Below are 24224 nucleotides of genomic sequence, written 5' to 3'. Positions count from 1 at the left end.
TGCATATGATGAAAGTGCATATGATAAACTAGAAACATCAACACCCACATTGCCTATTCCCCTAAGATTTTCCAAAGTCCTTGAAGATCACACTTTATCTGTAACACCTCTAACTCCTATCCCCTCCGTCACTGTTCAATGTTGCTCCTCCTTTGCTGGCACATTTAATCCTCCCCTTTTAAGGGCTCTTTTGCAGCTGGGGACATAGCTCAGTGGCAGATTGCTTGCCTAGCATGTGCAAAGCCCTGTTCAATCCCCAGCACCACACTCCCCCCAAAATATCTTAAGGGCCCTTTGCATTTGTTCTCAAATATGTTTCTGATTTCATCTTCAAATAAAAAATAAAACAATCCCCCCAAAACCCTGTCCTTGATTTATTCCTTACAGATAACTAACCAAACTCTTTCCTTTTACACTATGATTGTTTGAATTTGCTCTTCTAAAGACCCATTTCGTTAACAAGGCTCTACAATCTAGCTTCTATATCCATTCCACTTTTTCCAACTGAAAAAGTTCTTGATATGTCCAATGGTCTTCCCTTTGGTCTTCCTCTTCCTTTGCTTTACCACTTGCTCCCCAGCAGGATATAATGACTTACCACATGCCCAAAAGGCACAAAGCCCAACAACCATGGACTGAAACCTCTGAAAGTATGATGCAAAACCTATCCTCTTTTAGGTTCATTATCTCAGATATTTTCTTATAGTCACGGAAAGCTGCCTAATATACCATGTATGCTCTAGCTTTTAATGTTGAGGGCTTCCAATAACTCCTGTCTTAAAATTCTCATTTGTACTTCAGACCTGACATTTCCTCATAGAACACCCCCTGACATAACACTTGAGAGTCCCACTTTTCACTTTCAACTCAATATTGAAATCATTCCTAATCATTTGCTAACCAAGCAATCTCCCTTTGAATATTTCTTGGCTCTAAAATGTAGACATGTGATGTTTTAATTATGTTCTTCAGCCCTAGATCCCACAGGATAACAAGCCTTGTCTTTCAGGGAATCATCCCTTAACTCACTATATCCAACCATCTCTGTTTAAGCACATTGTACCTGTTTTATTATGAGAGCAAATCCTTCATTTTCCCTACTGTCTTCTATGCTGTTTTTATTTTTTGAATCCAGGGGCACTCAACCCCTGAGTTATATCCCCAGCCCTTTATAATTTTTATTTTGAGACAAGGTTGCACTAAGTTGCTTAGGGCCTTGCTAAGTTGCTGAAGCTGGTTTTGAACAAATTCTGGCCTTGAAAAAATCCTGCAATCTTCCTGCCTCAACTTCCTGAGCAACTGAGATTATAGGCATGCACCATGGCACCTGGCTTCTATACTCTTTTTGCTACTGGTCTTCCTTAAATACAACTTGCATCACGTCTTCACCTATGATGGTTCCCCATTACCAGTCTAGGCTAATCATTTTATAATCAAAATCAGGGGTATTTTTTCTCTGAAGAGTTCCAGAGCAAATATTTTAGGCTATAGACTATGCAATCTTCTATCACATCTACTCAACTCTACCACTACAGTGAGAAAGCAATCAAAGATATTAAAAATGAAAGGGTATGGCAATGTTCCACTAAAAATTTGTTTATAAAAACAGATAACTATCCAGATTTGGCCTAGGGGGTCACAGTTTGCCAACCCTTAACCTAGATCTACCTATGCATTCAATTTTATTTTCTACCATAGGTTTCTCCCTATCATTAATTCCATGAACATTTCTTAAGCTAGGATAAGTGGAAGAGAAAACAGAGCTTTCCCTGCAGAAGTGACATCATATGTAAAGGCATTCCCACAGACTTGTTGGGAAGCTACTGTGGAGTCTAGGCCAGCAATCCATGTGGCTTAGACTGGGAGGCAGCAGTGGAGTAGACAAAAAAGGAGAAAATCAACATTTAGAGATAGAGTCAACAGTCTTGGTGACGGAGCATGTCTGAAGGGAGAAAGGAAATGAACTGTTACTCCTAGGTTTCTTGCTGAAGAAACTAGGTGGATAGTGGTGCACTTGCTTCACTGAGCTAGGAACCTGAGAAGAGGGTACAGTCTCAGCTCAATGACTTCAATTTATCTCCTTTCCTCCAAATCCTATAAAGTCTCTCTAGAACATTCTAATCTCTTTGAACTAGAATTTATATCAACTTTTAATTCTCATCACATAGTTCAATGCATAAACTATTTTCTCTATTGGTAACAAAAATAATTGTTTTGTATTTCAGACAATATTATAAGCTATGTGAAAGAATAAAACACTACTTTAGTCTTTCCTTCTTTCTTTCTTTTTTTTTTTTTTTTTTAATGCAGGAACTGCATTATACAACTTGTACTAGGTACCTGGAAGACTCAGATTCACAGAGACAGATGGTAGAGTACTGAATACCTCCAGGAGCTGGAGGTAACAGCAAGTGGAGAGGTTTTTATTTATTGTTGTTTCTTTGTTGTTTTGTGGTGCTGGGAGTTAACAGGGCCTCATGCACACTAAGCAAGAGCTCTACCACTTTACTCTGAAATACATAAAAAAAACTAAAATAGTCTGATAGGTAGACAGATGAATAAATGTATAGCTCTACAATAAAGGACAGTAAAATAAAAAATAAATAAAAATATCCCAATTTATCTTCATTTGCTTTTTGTTCATCAAAATGTTGAGAACACAGCCAATGCTCAATGATACTTGTTCTCTAATACACAGATATATAGGTAGATAGCATTAAAACAGACATGTTCACATTCATGTTTACATATATAAACCATTAATTATTTGTCAGCCAAAAGAGAGAGAATTGAGAAACAAACAATGAAGAGTTATAGATCAGTCTTTTTTATATTAAAGCTTTAAATAAAATTAAATAGGTCACTCTTTCTCCAAAAACTTATAAGATATATTTCTTTGACACAATTTAAATTACTGATGAATCATTAAAAAAAATTATGAGAGCTGGGGATGTGGCTCAAGCGGTAGCGCGCTCGCCTGGCATGCGTGCGGCCCGGGTTCGATCCTCAGCACCACATACAAACAAAGATGTTGTGTCCGCCAAATACTAAAAATAAATATTAAAATTCTCTCTCTCTCTCAAAAAAAAAAAAAAAAAAAAAAAAATTATGATACCAGACTTTATAAAAGACATACCATCATTATTAGGACTTACCAGTAGAAAATGAACAACATCTCCTCTGCAGAAAGCAAGCATGGGATTCACATAATTATGCACAGCCACAAAGTGCCAGGCAAGCAATGGAACACTAGAAGGATCCATCTAAGTAAGGAGAAGGAAGAGGGCGGTGGTGGAGATAATTCATCATAGTTAACAGAAGAATAACAAAGAAAAAACTCAGACTAGTGATCCTTGATAAAACCTTGCCCAACTTCTCATAAAAATTCCAACAAAGCAGGGACTAAATGGAAAATATCACAAGAGAACTTTCTGAGTTGATGGTATATTTTATATCTTGATAGAGGTTTTGGTTACAAAAATATATGAATTTGTCAAAGTTCAGCAAATGTACTCTAAAGATTTATATAATTGTTGTATATAAATTTTATACCAAAAAAAAAAAAAAACCTAAACAAATACTCTAGTTAATGCTATGCACACTGAATACTTAAGGAAAAAGAGTTTTGATTTCTACAATTTACTCTGAAATACATAAAAAAACTAAAATAATCTGATAGGTAGACAGATGAATAAATGTGTAGATATACAATACAGGACAGTAAAATGACAATGGCAGGTATACAAAGATTTAATAAAAAATTCTTTGAACTTCTTTATTTGTTTGAAAACACTCATTAAAAAATGTTGGGAAAATACCAATACAACAAACAAAAAAGATGCAAATATATAATACTGTGATAAAAACTTCAATTTGCTAATGAAATTAACCTAAGAAATGTTAACAACAATCTAAGCCAGTTTTGCCATCTAAAAGGACAGACTCTGGTGCCCCGAGATATACAAGGTACCAACAAGAAAACAAGCTAAGCTCCCTCAGAATAGGGGATACTTTCTGAACTAGCAGAGACCTGTGCTCCATGCCATTCCATCAGTACCTTTCCTTATATGCACATTATAAGATCACACTCTCTGAAAAACCAAGCAGGAAAGGCTAACCTGAGGTATGAATAATACAGTTGTCCCTTGGTAGCTAGGGGGATTGGTTCCAGGATCCCTGCTCTGTCCATGGATCTATAATCCATAATGCTCAATCAAGTCCCTTATATAAAATAGCATAGTATTTGCATATAACCTATGCATATCCTCCTACATATTTTACATCATGTCTACACTATTTATAATACCTAATACAATATAAATGTTATGCAAATACTTGTAATACTTTATTGGTTAGGAAATAATGACAAAAAAGTCTGTACATATTCACTATAGATATATAATTTTTTTCTGAATATTTTTGATGTGTGGTTGATCAGATCCATGTGGATGCAAAACCCACAAATATATAGAGCCAACTGCACATTCTGGGAAGTATCATTTCCTAAAGTAACATTTCAGAGGCAGAAGTCAAGGAAAGCATATATAGTAGCAGTTTATGCTGGATAATACAGTGGAATATATTCTATCAGTAGTTCAGTGTCAAAGCATCAAACAGCACAATCCTGCCTTAGGACAGCTGTCACAAAAAAAACAAATGTCCTTCAAACACTGAAAATAAAGGCTGGGACTCAATATATCAACTTCTCCTCCAGCATTAAAACCAATAAGAGAATTTTACTGCCCTCAAAAGGGCAGTGAATGAAGTTATGAAAATCCATGCATGAAATTAGGTGATCACAAAACACCAGAACAGCAAGACTAACAAACTGAGGTTAAAAATAAGAGCCAGTTATATGTTGTTTATGAGAGAAAAACATAAACTGATAAAGACAAAAGTGTAAGATCCCATGGTTGCAAGGGCACTGTAATAGTCTCAAACTTGTCCTGCTTTGGTCAGCTTAAGGAAGTCCAGAAAACAGTCCTTAGAGTACTGACTTCCATACTGTCTAGATTTCTGATGATCTCATAGAACTGCCCCTCTTGAATCATCTCCCGCAACTTCCTGACACAGCCATTCCTTTTGCCAACAAGATGGAGAGGTATACTTACCCGTCCATAGGGAAATGTCATCCATACTTTCAAGGATGGTTTCAATCCAATGACCAGAATCTTTAAGGGGAAAAAAAAATTACTACTTCCAATATTTACTTTATAATTTTCAAATTATTGGTGTTCAAACATCTAAAAGTTATGAATTACATCTTCTATATACACCCACCTTTGTTAAGGATGCCATGGCCAGTAATGAAAACTGCGTGATGGGATGATCTTTCAATTCAGGCTTAGAATGCAGGGGCTCAATACAGCAAACTTCACCCTTGGAACCACTGAACAGACATCGAGATTCACAAGTTCTCACTCCCATTACTCTCCTAAAAGTGTAACCAAAACGTTCAGAATTTAGTAATGATCCAAGGCACCATCACCTCCAGCTTGGCCTGTCTCTACAGCTTCCCAGCTCCTACTCTTGCCCACAACAATGCAAACTCCACATGACAATAGCAGAATCTTCTTATTAAACATGTCAGATCTCTCTCTTCTGCTTAAAACACTCCACTGGATTGCCACTGTATCTAAAATGAAATACAAACTCTTTACCCACATCTTAGAATGGTCCTACCTTCACTCCTCTCTATTGTCATTCCTGACAAAGTCAAGCTCCAGCCATACCTGCCTTCTTTGCATTGCCCTAGCAGGCCTTGTGCCCACTGCAGAGCCTTTGTGTTCTAATGCTCCTTTGCCTGATGCTTCTCTTCCGGCATTTGTTGCATTTGTTGACCAATTCATCATTCAGGTCTTTTTTCAAATGTCATCTAAAAGAGGCCTTTCTGAGTTATCCTTGAGTACATTCCAGTACACTGACCTGCCTTAGTTTCTTTATAGCAATCATATTTACCTGAAGTTATTTCATTTATGTGTTGGTTTATTATCTGTCTCCCTATCCTTACCCCAACTAAAATGTAAGTTCTATCAGAAGAGGAACCTCTCCTCATTTAAAGCCATAACTCTGGCATCCAGACAAATGCCTATACACACAAGATGCTTAATTAACATTAGCTGAATAAATAAATTGCATTTTTAAAATCTGAGCTCTTTCTTTTCAATCAGAAAATAAATCACAGATAATGGTTTGTCTAATGCTACATATCCCATTTACTTTAGATTTATGAAAAACAGGTCACGTGACCAATGTTTCAACAAATAATAGTTTTTCAGCAATACTATATGCTCAGTTTTTAGAGGCTATGAAAAATACAAGAAACAAAAATGTGTTAACCTTGAAGAAACTGTGGAAATGTAATAAATATTGAATATTATGTTCTATTTTTTTTAACTTCAGCTTCATAAATGTTCTCTCAGGTATTTAGATAGTTTTTATTTTTATTTAAAGAGTAACCAGGACAGTTCTAAGGAATAAGATTTTTTATACTTGGTCATTATGGTTATAATCAGCTGGGCCTGGGGCCCAAACCAAAATTAGTGAGCTACTCCAAAACAGTTGTTCCCAAGCCAGACAGCACAATAAGAGTCACCTGGAATGTAGGAATCTAAAATCTTAACTCAGATCTACTGAGATAAAAATGGGTGACCAGGCCTGGAATGCCATGTGTTCTATAAGCCTCTCCAACTAATTGTAATACATAGCATAGCATAACCTATTTCCAATCACGTAGACTTTTCAGATCTCTTCATGTTCAATTTCAGATCACTAAACCATAGCTAGTCTTTTCATTGTCAATAATAGCCATTAGTCTCTTACTTAAACGTCAATTCAAAAACAGAGCCACCACTGTCGTTGCAAATGGCAAGAGTTGGATCATCTGTAAACTAAACAGAGAAGGAATTTATTTTCTTATAGATTTTTAAACAACCAGTCAAATGTTAAGAAGATAAAGGGGAAAAAAACTAAAAGTTTTTAAAAATCTACAATATAAACATTTAGCATTTGAAATAGCCTAACCTAGATTCACATTCTCACTTTAAATATACAAACTTACCATTATTTAGAATAAAAATGGTTCAGTATCTTTTAAAAAAACTATAGAGACCTTTCAAAAACAAAGCTACCTTTCATCAGAATAAAAGAAAGTTTCAAACTATAGTTGATATAAACCCTAAAATTCTCTACTTGGGCTCTTACATTAAGGTTTTCTAATGAATAGGATCATTTGGATACTTTGGCAGTTGCCTAGTATTCCAGAATAAAGACACAGTAAAAGATACTTGGTATCTTTGGAAAATAAACTTGTCTGAATAAAGAGTTAATCCTACTATATCTAAAACATCTTAACTTTTCATATAACTTTTCCCAAACTGTGCTATCTTCTTGATCTTATTCCAGAGTATACTTCAGTTATTATTACCTAAACTGGAAAACTCAGAATAATAATGTTCACAATATGCAGTTCTAAGGTCAGATGAAGAATGGTAAATGATATAGGACACAAAATGAAATAATGAAGCTTTTATCAGCTACAGTAACTAGCCCAAAGTTTGGGCTTCCACGTAAACCATCCTAGGATGGTTGAGATGCAGGAAGTCACTATAAAATTCTTCTTTTACAACCCCACACACAGGCATAGTACAGCGTCTTATTTATTTGCTCTCAAAGTCTAGATGAACAGTTGACAAAGTGAGAAGCATGTATCCTAGGGGTTTGCATAAGATAGTCCACTAGAGTGCAGGAAACATAAGAGTACTTGTATTTCAGTTTGATTTTCTGTGTATGTGCCCATAATATGGTTTAAAATGTACAGTAGAATATCTGTATACTTATACACACACACATACATAAAGAATGAAAATTCAAATTGTTATTGATGGGATGTATGGCTGAGTTTAGAGAACAAAGAGTTAGCAATACTGAAGTGCAAACAGCTACTGTCAATCCAAGACCGATCTCAGGAGTACTCAATTATACATATCTTTCTCTAATGTCAGTGTGTCTACATACACCTTCATCATCATTCCCCAACAACAGTGGCTCCTACTCTTATGCTTTTAATCTCAGCCACATCCTTCTCTTTTCTCTCTGCCTCTACTTCTTCTCTTTCTTATTGTTTCTCATAATAACTTCTTTTTTTTCCAAGAGGACTATCCATTTACAAACATCTACCCTCTAGTTATTCCTCCAATCAAACATTTATTGAGCAGTTAGTATGGGTATAACACAAAAATAAGTGACAAACATATTCTGACTTCAAAGATATTCCCATATTAAGAAAGAGAAAACAGATACACAAGCAACTATAACATATTAAAAGTTGGTAAATGCCATATGAAAAGAAGTCAAGATAAATTACTATCATGTACTGAAAGAGGAGAAATTCTCTCAACTTTTGCTTTTCTTGGTTGTTTTCATTGTTACTAAATGCTTCAATGCGGCTTTGTCACAAAAGACATTTTTGTAACTAACCTAGATGCAGACATATAAACTCCAGATGCTTGCAGACTTTAAAAAGCACATGTATGTATGAGAGCTCTGCACAGCTAAGCAACAAGATATGTACATGATTAAAATCTAGATCTGATTTTAGACTCCCCCAGCTATAGTCCTTTCCCCTTTATACTTCCGAACATGAGCTTCCAACCACACAAGAACCGAGGTTCACACGTATTTATACATGAAATCTGTTACCTAAGTCAGTTTATTTTTTTTCAGGCCTAGAAGGAGAAAACCAAGACTAGGATCTTAATGGATTCCCTTTAGAGCCCTGAAAGAAAATAAACCAACGGATTCACTTCTAAACATAATCCAAACCCTAGTTCTTTCAGAACTGGTGCCCTGAGCCTCAGGCATCACTTAACAAAGGGTAACAGAGCACAGCACCTCAGCAATAAAAACCTGGCAGATTACACAAAAGTAAAAAGACTTTTTAAGATTTCATATGAGTTTTCAGCAGGGTGCTGCCTGTTTTTGTTGCAACTTATAGTCTAGGATCACATCAGTTTGCCCTTCTGCTTATATCTAATTAGGCTTCAATACAATCTGAAGCTGAATATTTCCATCTTAACCCATCTCTGGTTTTAACTTGGGGAAAATATCTTGTTGGGTCAAATAATGTTCAGCTTCATCTTTTGGGTTTCTGATTACCAACAGAGATGAATGTATTTTAAAGTGGATATAAAGGCATAATAATGAAGATTATTAGCAGAAAAAAACAAAGCTGTTACCTTGATATGCAGTATTGCTGTTCCTGGAGGATGAGCATCTGTTATTGATCTGAGAAGTTTTCCACTCGCCAAATCCCACATGGTGATCTATAAGACAACTAAGTGCTTTAAAAACAAATTTATTGCTCTTTTTGGATTTAAGTATCCTGCCTTCTGGATGAAATAATCTACTTCTCATCTATAAACATTGCAGGCAAAGAACCATAAAGTTAAAACATACCTAAAAGTTGCAGATCCATTAAAGCATGGAGCCTTTTTCCATCTTCATCTACCTGTGCCCAATCCACTTATCCCTTTAGATTTTAAATGCTATTCTTATATTGAGAGGTAAAAGAGATTTCTCTAATAAGTCAATCTATTTAGCACTGGTAAAAATTATAGGAAAGGCTCACTGCCAAACCAGCTAGTGATGCATAAATCAGAAGCTTAAGAAAAACCATAACCTATTCCAGTTTAAAAAGTATAAAGGAAAAAAAAATAGTTACCCAGGAACACAGAAAAATAATACAGAAAGCAGAAACACTCAAACTAAAAGTAGCCACAGTTGTGTATTACTACAAAAGGAGATGCATTTTATACAACACCTTGTTTGGTTTATAAAAGTTATTTGTTAAAAAAGACACATGACTTAGAATATAAAAATTACAGACTCTAGCTCAATCAGTAACAATTATTAAGAAATTTGTACAAGACAAAAGTCTGAGCAATCTCAGGTTAGCTCTATAGATATAATACTTCATAATACATTATTCTGATTTTCAAAATATTGATCTAAAGATATTGTTTTAAAAATTAATTTTAACATTATCTTATAAGTGAAAGAAGTTTTGCATATTACCTGTCCTTTAGCAAAGCCACAAAGAAGTCTTGAGCAGTCATTATTGATACTGAGGGCAGAGATGGCTCCATACTGACCTCCAACACTTGTGTTACCCAGGCAGAGTCGCAATGCTTGATTCTGATCTAAAGAAAGTGGTTTGTAGAGTCAAGTGAAAGAAATATGAGTGAATAAATAAATACAGTTTAGGCATGTTTTCAAAGACTTGGGAAGTGGCAAGAAGTATATGATAAGCATTCATTTTTTCACATTCATTTAAAAATATATTTATTGAGCCTCTGCCAGAAGCTGAGCATTAAGACATTAACAAAACAATAAGGGGGAAAAAAAGCTATAGGGGAGTCTAATACAAAATTTGCTAATGATAAATCAAAAAGTCCATAAGAAGTCCTACCTTTTTGATCAAACTTTCAACTCCCTCATCCTAAAATTGTACTTCTTGGCCATTTTTAAGATGTAGTGTTAAAGGAATACCACCTTCTTTAAAAGTAGGTTTAAATTTCAAAAATCACAATGTATTAATTTAGATGTTGGCTAAAATTTACATTTATATTATCCATGAAGAGAAGTTTTTCTTAGCAAATTAATAGCACAAGTAAAATTATAGAGTGAACATTTAAACTACTTCAGAAAATTATTTCAAGCATAACATTTTATATGGTAAAAGCAAATAACTGAAACCTCTACTAGATTAAGTTATTGAAGACAAGGATTTCTGATTTTTCTAGGATGTACTCAAAATATTTATGAAATTTTATTATCCTAATACTTTTTTTAAATTGCTCTAGGGTTTATCCTAGACAATGCTTATTTTGTAAAGCGTTTATGATTATACCCATTTGAAAAAAATGAAATAAAAAATTCAAATGTAAGAAAGCATGCATACAAAATTTAACTGTTTAGAAAAACAAACAAAAAAAATACTTCCACAACCTGGCAATTTGGAGTTCTCTACCCCTGTAGCACTTGTATGGGCCTCTGTAACTATAGGGCATGATGTAACATGGGACATGTTGCATTAGAAAAGAAGAAACTTAACTTGCTGGCTGCTACCTGCTTCCCAGTCCTGGGGCCACATGTGGCTAAGAGAGCACCTAGTGATTAGCCAGAAGGCATTGCCGTGGGTTGTGATGAAGAATCGGACCACCTCTAGGATACACTCAGAACCCTTCTGCCCTTGGACAGCTGGACAGCTCCTGTCTCCCATTACTGCCTGTAGGATGGGTATAGATGTAAATTCTCCCCACCCTGCTGACCTTTACCCTGATTGGTTCCTGAACATTATATTGGCTGTGTGAGTTTTCTCATTAAACAAGGATCTGATCATCCTCCTGCAAGGGAGGGCTGGGTGCGGGCGGCCAGTCCACCTTTACCTTTCTTGGTTCTTCCTGGTCAGTGCGTGCTCCCCCAATCTCTGCCGCAACTCAGGAGGGAACAGGGGGCTAAAAACTCCTGACATGTAACTATCTACATGCAAGTTTCATAGTATGGCTTACCTCCCTATTACACTGTGCTCAGTCTGAGAGCTAAGACCATGAGTGAATTAACACTCCCAGAATTCCTAACTTGGTGCCTTGCACTCAGGCATCTGACAAGCATCCTAATAGCTGTCACATCTGCAAATCTACCTCCTAAAAGAGTAAATCTAGTTACCAGAAAAAATCTAAAGATACTCATTCTCAGGTGTAAGAAATAATACTTGGTAAGTCACCCATCCAAAGTAAATGTCATAAGAGTGTTTTTCTGGGTTCATAAGCTGGCTCTAATAGTAATCCTCAACAGCAAGGAGTTCTGTAACAAAGAATGGCTATACCATATCCAGCACACAGAATATACTCAATATTTTTTTACATCATTTTAGATTTTAGCCTTTCAAGGTAAACATTCAAAAAGGAATCAATTCATAAGTAAAAAAGGTCTAATGTATTTTTAAAAGTCATTATATTTATTTCATATTTAGAATTATACAATTATAGATTTTTCTCCATACCTCCAGAATGGTGTCCCTTAATATAATCCAAATTATTAAAATTTCACTTTATTTTATTAATTCCTTGACTATAAATATGACATCATTTTTTCTTTCACTCTACTGAAATTGCCTACCTACAGTAGTGTCTTCCATGTTTCTCACTGTGTCAGGACTACCTTATATAGTGAGTGGATTAGCCACAAATCATAATTTGCAAACAATATGATGGTTAGGCAATAGTATTCTTTATATACCACTACTTTTGGTCATGTATATAAGCAACAGGTAAATGAAAATAAGAGGACAAAGACAGAAGCTGGTGTCTGAGCTGCCTGCTTTCTAGCACAGGTTAGTACTCAAATCACAGTGCTGAGGTCCTTTGTAGTCCAGGCTTACTTTGAGGTAGAAAATTTCTAGTGTTCTAATTCACCAATATACTTGTTACTGCTTTCTGATTTAATAAAGTCATACTTAAATTAGGTAAATTTAAGTATTCTTATAAAGGGTGGAAAGCATAAGGAGAATTAAGATGTACAATCAAATAGAGAATAAGGAAAGAAAGAGGAAACAGAAGAGTGACAATGGAAGAAGGAGAGGAAGAAAAGGACATATCTAACTTTTAGATTAAAACCCTACACATCTCTGTGCTTTCCTGATTATAGTTCCCATACTCCAATCTAACCAAGAGAGGAAACAAAATTACCAGCCTTGGTCACTCCTGAAAAATGTATTAAATTTACAGCTTACAGGTCTGTGTCAATGAAAGTGTTCTTACTTTTTTTTTTTTTTTTTTTACTTTTACAATATGAATTGAGATACCTGGATTTTAACCCCACCCCTACTCCTAGATAGCTACAGGCATTTCAACTATGTCTGGGCAGTTTTAGGAATGTTACTTAATTTCACTTAATCTATCTTCATCTATATAATGTAGAAAAAATACCCTTACCTCATTGTGTTGCCAAGAGGAATAAATTAGTAAAGTTAAATAATGCACAAAGGGACCAATTTAATGTCCCTCAAATATTACTGGGGTTCTATTACAAACTAATTTATCAATAACATCTATATACTTTTCAAAAATAGCAAGTGATAGTAAGCAGGCAATAGACTGTGTACAAAATGTAATCTAACTCTACAAAAACACTTATCAATTCTTATTCTATCTTTATACATTCTATCTTTATGGTGCCATGTTAACCAACTTGCTATTATATAATTTAGGCTACATTCAGAAAAGGTAGAATGTCTATGGATAGAAGACAGCAGGTTCTCTTATAAGAGTAACTAAACTTTCTGTAGTCCAGGTAATTTAAGACAATTCTGGGGGAAAGTGTTTGGCTAAAATAAACATAAAACCTTTTAAAACACTTAAATTTTATAGTTACATAGAAAGAACAAAAAAGACCTGGACAGAAGCAAGAAAGGGAAAGTGAGAGCTCTGCCAGGTTGCTCTGATCTCATCAACTTAAAAGGAAAAGTTCTCTTCTCCCCACACTCTGGAGCCTCCTCTGTCTACTGTTGGGGAGTAGATATTAAATTAATAGTAGATCTAAATTCATTTACAAAAGTCACATAAAATTATATCTGTCTAATGTTGTCAATTAGTATTTAAAAATTGGAGAGGATCCTTATGAAGTAGGTGACCCCGGCAAGAAATATGAAATGACACTATCAATTTCTCCTCAAACTTCAGAGTTCAAATAGAGGTAAACACCAAAATCCTATGAAAATTTTGAAAAGTATCAAACAGTACAAATATAAGGAATTATTAATGATGATAATATAGCTTATTAATTAATTATCAGAACTTGAAATCCAGATATCATAAAAAGCACATCTATTTGACACTGCAATGAATTATACCTATTTTTCTTGTAGTACAAGTTGGGCATACTTAATCTAAAAATCCAAAATCTAAAATGATCCAAAATCCAAAACTTTTTGAGCATTTATATTGACACTCAGAAAATCAGATTCTCAAGCATTTTGGATTTTGAATTAGGAAAGCTTAACCTGTAAAGTCTATGTAAATATTTCAAAATCAAAAAAACTCTAAAATTTGAAACACTTCTGATCCCAAGTATTTTGGATAAGGGATACTGTACCTATATACCGTTAAAAAGATAATTTTCTCAAAGTAGATTTCAGCACATTCTGAGCTCAAGTGTAATGTGCTAAACAACAAAGAAAAGTCACAAAAAGTTTATAACAACCCTAAAAATCTAAATTTGAACATACTTCAAGAATTTATAACTCTTTTCATATACCAAAATTAACCCAACCCTCTATTTCTTCACTCGTTATTTGTTTTAATTAGTTCCAAAGACAAAAAAGGAAATTCCTACGTCTTAGAAGAGAGCAAGTTTAATGTGTGTGTAGAACTCTAATATACCAGTGTTCATCATTCTTCAATACTACTTTTTTCTTATCCTTTATTCACATTAAATACTCATTATAGCCAAAGGAAAAGAAAAGAGATCTTATTGGAAACATTTTTCACTAATTGTCCTAAAATAATAGAAGCATTTTTACCTGACCTCAATCTGACCAACTCACAGAATTAAACTTCTCATAAAGCTTACTGACTGAAGACCAGGGCGCACTCACCGAATCTCCATGGCTAACCAGCTACCTTCCAGAATGCCAACACTTAGTAAAAGTTGGTTGTGTTCCTTCCCATACCTGCTCATGTCATTGTAACAATACATATTTTAAAACAAACAGAACATAAACTGATGGAATAGAGTGACAAATAAAGAATATTTTTTCTATGAACATTAAGTGAATGTTTCAGGAAAACTTGGTAAAGGTTAAGTTGCTTTACAAAACTTTTATGAAATAGGGTGTTGACAGGTAACAGTAAACGATGAAGAAAAGTTTTGTTATAATGTAGAATTTTGTACTCATGGATTGATTCACAGGAGCCTCAGCTTTACATGACCCATTATTGATGAAGTTTATGACAAAAAAGGTGCTGCAGACCTCCACTGGCAAATATAAACTCAAAGAAAATGCTTTGGACTATATCAAAAGATTAGAAAAAAAAGGAAACATTTTCAGTTAAAATAAATCACTGAAGGTACACATGCGTTTATAGTTTTTCACAATTCCTGGCTCTAATCAATTTTTCAATTAGCTATTTATTTTTTATCCAGAAGAGGGCATCAACTCTAATTGATAGTATTCTCCTTCAGCATTGAAAGGTCAAAAGAACCACTCATGCAAACCAAATTTACTATACCTTTTCCTTTTGAATCCATGAAGAAAAGACCAAAAGAGAGAAAAAAAGAAATCAGTTCAAAAGGTCAGAGAAAATGCAGGTAAATTTTTAAGGTGTGACAACCTTTAGTTAATTGTGAGAATGATATTAAATGTGATTAAATGATGTCTCTATCATTTGATTATATTATGATTATATTCAGGTACTGGTTCTGGGAAAAGAGAAAATGCATAATATTCAAATTATAGCAGAGTAATAAGTAAATACTAAGTAAAGTAAGTAATAAGAAAGCCTATATTTTAGTTAGAAATGAAAACAATTTCAAAAAGATAATCTACTAAAGTACACTAACAATCAAAAGAATGGAAAAGAAAGGATGATAAGAAAACATCTTCATTAAATTAAGAACCAAGATACACAAAAAATGCTATATATCTATTATAATTCCATAAGAATACACACAACATATAAAGTTTAAGAAACTATAACAATTACTATTTTAATGAATCAGGCCTCTATTTCAAAGAAGCTCTAATGGTACTTGAACAAATATAGTTCTTCCTGCTCTACTTACTTCTATGATCAACAAAGATATTTTTAAAAGATCAGCTCTAACCCAGATCTCTTGTCTAGACACTTCATAGTGTCTGCTATTTGTTCCTGGGCTTTCAAGCATATTTTAATCCATTTGTTAAAAGCATAGTCCAAACATCTGCTTCCTACAAACAATAATAAGTAAAATTTATTAACTATACTATTAAAACCCAAAGCTCAAACCAGAATACTATACTATGACTCCTTCTCAAAATGTTCTCTTTGGCACACTTTCCTATGAGACTGTAATAAAACATTACTATTTCATCATATCTATAAGAAAGCTGCTGGGGATCTAAAAAAACCAAGAAGCAGGCCCAAGGAAATGAAGGAGACAGTATCAAAAGATAATGTATTCTTCTCCTCTGTTAGTTTTTAAAGTATTCATTTTAATTTGTTTGCAGTAAGCTCCACATGGGTTTGATTATAAGCAGTCACATATCTGTACAAACTCTTGATAAAGAAGGGATGTTAAAAGCACACCGAGTTGAGAAAAAAAATGAGTATTGGTAAGTGGAAACAAAGAAATCAACATCCATTCTGCTGATAGATAAATATATAAATTATATTCTATCCTTAAGCACCTTAGTTTTTTCTATTTTTCTCTTCATATCTTAGAATTTGCCTCCTCTTCCTCTCAAAACAAGATGACTGCTTGAAATAATGGGAAATGCACTGAGCTAGGATTTTGTGTTATCTGATTCTGAATTTGGCTCTGTGCTTCTCACTTAAACTCTCTGGTCCTCAATTACCTTACATGAAAAATAAGAAGACTGAACTACAAGACCCTGTGAGATTCTTTCCCAAAAGTATATTGATCTAATATCAACTATACCCCCACAGGAAAAAAAAAACTCTTATACCTGATACAAAACCACACTGGAAAACCTTTTCCAAAAGGCAGTTGGATAATACTTATCACAAGACACTAATGCTCATGTCCTGGCTCAAGCAATTCAACTATTAGGAATTTGACCTAAGGAAGTGATCATACCACAAAAATGCAGAAATAAAGATGTTTGTCATAGCACTGTTTAGAAACAACCAAATGTCTTATGAAAGAAGAAGGCTAAGTAAGTACATTTTGATACATCCATTCAAAAAATACAATATACCCATTTAGAATCATGTTTTTTATATATATGTATATGTATATATATATATATATATATATATATATATATATATATATATATATATATATATATATANTATATATATATATATATATATATATATATATATATATATATATATATATATATACTTATGTATTTATATATGTATATATATACATATGTATGTGTGTGTGTGTGTGTATATATATATACATATATATATACATAAACATACACACAACCATATATGAAATTAATATATAATTGCATGGAAAGATGTCCTCTATACCAAAAAGTAGATAATAACATGATTCCATTTGGGGATGTACACACACACACACACACACACACACACGTATAAAGAAAAGACTAGAAGGTTATACAGAAATGTTAGGAACTATTTCTGAAGAATAGAAATAGTTGGTATTTTGTATCTTCAATTTTTGCTCATCTATATTTTCTAAATTTTCCCCTCTGCATATATATCAACTATGTAGTAAGAAAAAAAGTATTATTTAAAGAATTAACTCTCAAATCCTTTCAAGGAAATTACATTTTTGTTTCTATCCTTCTGATCCCCAAGCAATATAACTGTTATTTAAATCAATCATCATTAAAAAGAATCCCTAAAGGATTCTTAATATTTAAAAGTAAAAAAGTACTTACAAATACATATTAAATAAAGTTTTTGGCATAATAAGTAGAAAGTCGAATTGTTCAAAGACAACAGAAAATAACTAGTATCATTCATACAAAGATGCAAGGCTCCACTGAGATCAAATTACAGTTCTATAAAGTAATCCTTATCAAATGTTCCTTACTAAATTCAGTATCATTGGGTTTTCCATTTAAGAGAAGCAAAAGAACTCTAGAATCTAGAAAAGATTAGTGAAAAAGGCCAGAAAAATATTATCTAATGGCTTTTAAATAGGAAAAAAAGAACTAATAAAATTGATTTAAGTCTCAAATAGAAAAAAATTTAAAATACAACTAACTTCTATAAAAATAAAACTACCCATATTCTCTTCTCAACCAACAATGTAATTATGGGCAAAAAAAAAAATTCAGTTTAGAGGGATTTACAAAGGAAATAAAACCAAATTTATTGTCAGTGAGTAACAGAAAATGGGAAATCCTGGGGAATTCCTTTCCCTCAAAATCTTTTAAAACACCCATAACTGGAATATGATTTAGAATAAAAAAATCACCGTCACCACCATCAACTGGAGATAGACAAGATGGCGAGGCAAAGTTCCTTGCAACTTTATTCTTTTTTGTCTAAGTCTATAGGAAGTAAAAAAATAAAATAAAATAAAAAGATAGCTTATAAATTCATAAAGAAAAAAACTTGCAATGGGTAGCAAAATGAAGCTGTGAATCAAGCAATTTTTAACTATAAATATATGTACGTATTTTTTGAGATGAAAGTCTTGCTGTGATGGCCAGGCTGGCCTTGAGCCAGCTATCCTCCTGCCTCAGGCTCCTAAGTAGCAAGGATTACAGGCATGAACCACTACATTCAGCAATTTTTAACTATAAAAATATTGACTGCTAATTTTATGTTTTTCTGGTTTTGTTCATGAAAATGAAGTCCACTATGACTATGTGATTAAGGAACATAAAACCCTAAAGGATTCTTAATATTTAAAAGTAAAAAAGTACTTAGAAAGTTTACCAAATATTAAAGCCAATCCATGAGATGTACCCACGGCTATCAAACTGGACACTGCCTGAAAACAAAAAGGAAGATTACATTTTAAAAATATTACATCAAAGATCTTGAAATAATCAGAGTTGAATTTGTTGGCCTGCCTTCCTCTAGGCACCAGATGATATACCAACTATTATAAATAACAAGAATTTCATCTAGGAGGCAGAATGGGAAATGAATCTCAGGACATTTTATTTCTGAGAATACTTCTAAATTTACTCTAAGGGAAACACTATCAAAATTTCATTTGTTCAATATTATAGGCAACAACATGCCACTTATCTATCTTTAAAGCCACTTTTTAAAAAGAGTCAAAAAATATCAGGATCCAGACAAAGAAAGAAGCACTTATTCAACTCAAGCAAGAGCCTCTTATAAAGTGTAGGGAAGGGATGAGAGCACTTTTGTCTACTTTATCCACAGGAGCCAAAGGGCACCAGAAATGTTCAAATCTTAGCCCATTTCCTCACCAAGCAACCAACTAATGAGAAAGTCAGAGGAGGGCTGGGGATGTAGCTCAGTGGTAGAGCACTTATTTAGCAAGCATGAAGTCCTGGGTTCAATCCCCAATAACTAACACACACACACACACACACACACACACTCAAACCAGCCAGCCACAGGACTAAGAAAAGGGCACATTAGTGTGCTTTTCAACATCCCCCATTCTCCACAATGACCCCCACAGATTTACTATTTGGCAGACTTGGCACTGGAGTCCAAAGCTGTTAAATGTACTATTTACCACAAAGTGAGTTCACTGAATGCTGTTTTCTAACAAATCACAACAGGCCAGATCACAGAAAAGTAGGGTGATACTACATACAAATAAACCTGGAAAAGGCTAATCATTGTTCAATTATCTGTTTCTCAAACAAACAGGGGTGCTCCATGGTAAAGCTCCCCGGGGTTCAATCCCTAGTACTGCAAAAAAATAAAATAAAATAACTTTTTGTTATTGTTTTTAAATAACAAAAAGTAACAATTAGAAAAAAATAAAACATTCAACATGGACAAATTTTAAACCTGATTACTGGGAGTAAATGACTTAGGAATTTATTATCATATCATAATATTTTATGTAAAAACTTTGAGCATTATAAATCAAGAAACCCCAATCTAATAAAAAGTTTACTTTAAAAGGTTTAAAGTATACTTACAATTGCTGTAGGCAAGCCAGCATCTACTTTGTCCTAAATAAAATTTAAAAAAAAAAAATAGTATTTGAAAAGATATTCTCTTCTTAATCTAGAAAAAAGTATAAGGCTCCCTCTTTACATATATTTTAATCCAAATTAATTCAGACAAAAGGTAGAATCTTTATTTTTACCCTTAGTTAAGAGAAATGACAAAAGCTGTATATTATCAACAAAATCGGAAGAGCACGAGAGTGGATTATCTTATTTTACTAACTGTAACAGATGCTTCAGGAAGGGTACTGATTATAAATGGAAACGAAAAAGACAGGAAAGAGGTTCTGTTTCTATAGTGTAAAAACTATAAGTACTAAGGAGCCAAAATGATAGGAGTCTATGAAGACTGAAGAAAAGGGAAGCCAGAGTTGGTGGCACACTTCTGTGATCACAGGAACTCAGAAGGATCTCAAGTTCAAGGTCAGTACTAGCAACTTAGCAAGACCCTATTTAGCAAGGGTGGGTGAAGGGCAGGGCTGGGGATATGGCTCCATGGTAAACCAACCCTGGGATCAATCCCTAGTACTGAAAAAAAAAAAAATTTAAATAACAGCAGCAAAAAGAAAACGTGCTCAAGACATTCTACTTTGAAGTAGGGGTTTCCTACCCAGCAGATTACCTACTAACCCTTAAGTAAAACCCCAGCAGTGTACATTCAGTTCTTAAGCATAAAAAGGTAAAACACTTAAGGGCTAGTTCAGTTCCTTACCACTAATTCTGACTGTGGAAAAGTCCCCTAACTTTTCTGGGTTTTGTTGACTTCTCCTGTTCAAAGAAATACTAAATACTACCTTATTTATCTCAGTTAGTTGTCCTGAGAATTAATGTAAAGAATGATATAAATAAAAGAGTATTTATTTGATACTTAGTTTTGAATAGTAACAGCTTGCAATGATACAGCACTGTAGAAGCAAGTGGATTTCACAAACATTTACACTGTTTCTCAAATTTGGAGAGATAGAAGAGTCAGTATTATTCTGATTTTCTAAATTAAGAGAATAAGTTTCAAAAAGCTTAACTGTCTTGCCCAAGGCTCCTCAGTAAGTGTTAGAACCATGTCTCAAACTCAGCCTCCAGGGCAGGCTCTTTACATCATTTCAACAACTGTTTTGTCTGACCCTGTCAATATGGTCAATTAGTTACTATAATATCTCAGAAGGCAGAATCTATTACCTAATTTTGAAGAACTTCCCGGGAAATAACCTAAGAAACTTCAGTGCATGGAAACATGAGAAACAACAATCACCAATGTTGCTGGATTCAGTGTTCTAGAGAGAAGCATATACCAGGTAGGGGTATGATGGGTGTGTGGGTGTAAAGCATAATGACTTACAATTAAAAAATATGCAATAAAAATTTAATATATGATTGATTTGTGCCTGAGACAGAGAAAAAGAAGAGACAGCAGATGAAAAGCATAAGCTATTATTCAAAATGGAACCTGAATAATGAAATCAGAAGTCATCTGACTTCAAAAGCTAAAAAGCACAGATGTGGGAAGCATTTTAGAGATTACAGAATTTTAGTACTGGTGCTGCAACATCTTAGAGTAGTGGTTCTCAAAAGCCAGACCTGCAATACAATCACCTGGAATGCCTGTTAAAATGCAGAACCATATACTATGCTGCTAGATTACAATTCAGTAGATCTAAAGTGATACCCAGGAATCTTCATTTTAAAAAGCACCTCAGGAGATTCTTATGTACTGGACATATTTATAAAAATACACTACACTAAGATATCTACAGTATCTTAAGATTAATCATCAAAATGATTTAAAAAAAAACCTTAAAAGGTTACTTTGAGGGGCTGGGGTTGTAGCTCAGTGATAGAGTGAAGACTTGCGCTTGTGAGGCACTGGGTTAGATCCTCAGTACCACATATAAATAAGGAAAGGTATTGTGTCCATCTACAACTAAAAAATATATATATTTTAAAAAAAGGTTACTCTGAATTAATTTTAAGTATAGACATGTCACATCACTTTGAGAAGGATCCCAAAATTAAAGAATGAGGTTCACAACTCCAAAAATTTCATCTCTCTTAAATGTTTTTCATGCTTAAACTCCAAAGCCATGACAGTCAAGACTCAAAGCAGCCTGATAATATCACTAACCATCATGCTGAAGGCACTACTGAACAACTCTTCAGGAAAAATACCCAAAAATATAACTAGCTTTACATGTTAATAAACCAACCATCACAGAAAAGCATGCAATTTAAATTGAGCTGGTAATCCAAAATTAGGAAGGCACCATAATGATGACTGTCAAAGGAAAAGCAGTTTTCATTTTAACATACCAAAGGAGCTCAGCCATAGCAATGAAATAAGAACAGAATGCAAACACTCTGGGATTTATTAGAATTTCCCCCTCCTCTTTAAGAGGGAGGAGAAACCCTTTTAAATAACAGATTTATCTAATCATTGCTCAGTGTCTGAGTTTTAGTTCAGTCTCCATTATTCAAAATATTTTTAAAACTGCACAGGTGGGTCAAATGACTGTTCTGGTTCATCTTGATTTTGAAAGGAATGAATTTCATCACCTACATAAGGATTAAATTCAGAAAACGTCATGGAAATGTAATCCTCAACAGGTGGTTCCTATTCTGGCAAATATGAGTTACTCTCCACCTAAAAAAGGAGGACAATCCCCCAGCTTTCCTCCATTGCTTGACCATCTCTCTAAACTGACCTCATGATTTAGAAACTGGGTCAGGATACACCAGTTGCCCAGAGTGAATACCTTTTTTTTTGGAGTCTGCACTAAGAACTTTCTCTGATAAACCTGAAAATTGTACAGAATTTTGGAGTCATAATGCCACTCTTGTAACAACCCCTTACCCTCTTGAAAGGTCAAAACCTGTATTTTTTTATTTATTTTATTTATTCTTTTCCAGTGCAGGGATAGAACCAGGAATTCATGCATGTTAGGCAAGTGCTCTACCACTGACCTTACAGCCAGCCCTCAAAACCTTTATTTCTCATTCAAACTGAATATGTAAAATAGCAATTAAACTCCATGAAAAGAACATAAAACCACATCAAAGTTCCTGGGTTATGAATCTGTCATTATGAGTACTACTACTATATATACACTGAATTCAGAAAACTAGAATTGAAAGATTACTTAAAAGTATGAGCTTTGAGGTCAAAGGAAAGTTTTATCAATATCTACTGTCTAGATAGACTATTAAATATTTTTTACATTAACCTGGCACTCTCAAAAAAGGCCAGATAGGGACTGGAGATATAATTCAGTTGGTAGAGTGCTTGCCTTGCATGCACAAGGCCTTGGGTTCAATCCCCAGCACCACTAGAAAAGAAAAAGGCCAGATATTCTGTTCTAGTCATTATACAATGGCCACATTCACCAATGCAACTTCCTTTCCACAATAAGAGGCCCTAAACTTGGAGCCAGAAACACCAATTTTTGAGTAATCATTCTGCTACATCCTAATGGAATGATGTAAGACAAGTTAATATCACCTTTCTAAGCCTATCTTCTCATTTTTAAAATAGGACATAGGTTACCTGCTCTCCAAGTTGTAAGAATAAATGATATAAGTACATGAAAAGACTTGTGAATTCAAATAAAAAAAATCTGGTTGTAAAAGATTCTGATCAGGGCTGGGGCTGTAGCTCAGTGGCAGAGTGCCTGCTTTGCATATGTAAGGCACTGGGTTCAATCCTCAGCACCACATAAAAATAAATAAATAAATAAAGATATTCTATCCATCTACAACTAAAAAAATATTTTTAAAAAAAGATTCTGATCAATCACTTCTCCATATGAAAAGACTAAAAACTCTACTTCAACCAAACACACAAAATGGCAACTAACCAGAAAAGAATATAAAGAAAAGTCAGATAGTGTTTCTTTTAGGCTTGAGGCCATATTTCATTTGGGTATACCTACTACTCTGAGCAGACCTTTATTTTCATGGCTGTACTAATTTCTTTGTCAAAATGTGTACTCATATCTTAGGAGTCAAAAATAATCACACAAAAGCCATGAAAGCCAGATTCTATTTTTCTTAAGCCTCAGGCCAAGAGAAGAGCTGTGCTTTATTTTATGCTCATTCCTACTTCATTATGCCATTGCAGGTTATAAAGCTGGGGAAAAGAACAAAATACTTACAGCTGCAGACACTATCTGGGCAGAAATTCCCTTCAGAAGTGAATGTCGCATAACTGATCCATGGAGTGAAAAAGAATCAGGTAATTTCTTTTTCCTTTAAAAAAAAAAAAAATGTTTAAGAAAGAACAGAAGAATGAGCAGAAAAGTCCCAATGCTTTGAAAGAAAAAAAAAACACATAAAAATAACAAAAGCAGAAAAT

At 34.0% G+C, this 24224-nt stretch overlaps 1 protein-coding gene across 2 annotated transcripts in view; it reads right to left on the bottom strand.

Annotated features, from left to right (window-relative positions):
• The window catches only part of Vps8 (VPS8 subunit of CORVET complex), a 254264-nt gene that overhangs the window by 208082 nt on the left and 21958 nt on the right, over nucleotides 1–24224 (bottom strand). Inside the window, exons 5-14 of one of the 2 annotated variants that reach the window (XM_048804017.1) lie at nucleotides 24025–24118; nucleotides 19853–19885; nucleotides 18657–18711; nucleotides 15291–15296; nucleotides 10075–10199; nucleotides 9237–9323; nucleotides 6823–6890; nucleotides 5281–5434; nucleotides 5112–5171; nucleotides 3156–3263 (exon numbers count right to left, since the gene is read on the bottom strand). In XM_048804017.1, coding sequence (XP_048659974.1) covers nucleotides 3156–3263; nucleotides 5112–5171; nucleotides 5281–5434; nucleotides 6823–6890; nucleotides 9237–9323; nucleotides 10075–10199; nucleotides 15291–15296; nucleotides 18657–18711; nucleotides 19853–19885; nucleotides 24025–24118 — 790 coding nt within the window. The remainder of the gene's footprint in view (nucleotides 1–3155; nucleotides 3264–5111; nucleotides 5172–5280; nucleotides 5435–6822; nucleotides 6891–9236; nucleotides 9324–10074; nucleotides 10200–15290; nucleotides 15297–18656; nucleotides 18712–19852; nucleotides 19886–24024; nucleotides 24119–24224) is intronic. The other variant, XM_015499948.2, reaches the window with a different exon arrangement.

Source organism: Marmota marmota, unplaced genomic scaffold, assembly GCF_001458135.2.
Source record: "Marmota marmota marmota unplaced genomic scaffold, marMar, whole genome shotgun sequence".
NCBI lineage: Eukaryota > Metazoa > Chordata > Mammalia > Rodentia > Sciuridae > Marmota > Marmota marmota.
This window is presented reverse-complemented; position numbering and strand designations above follow the sequence as displayed.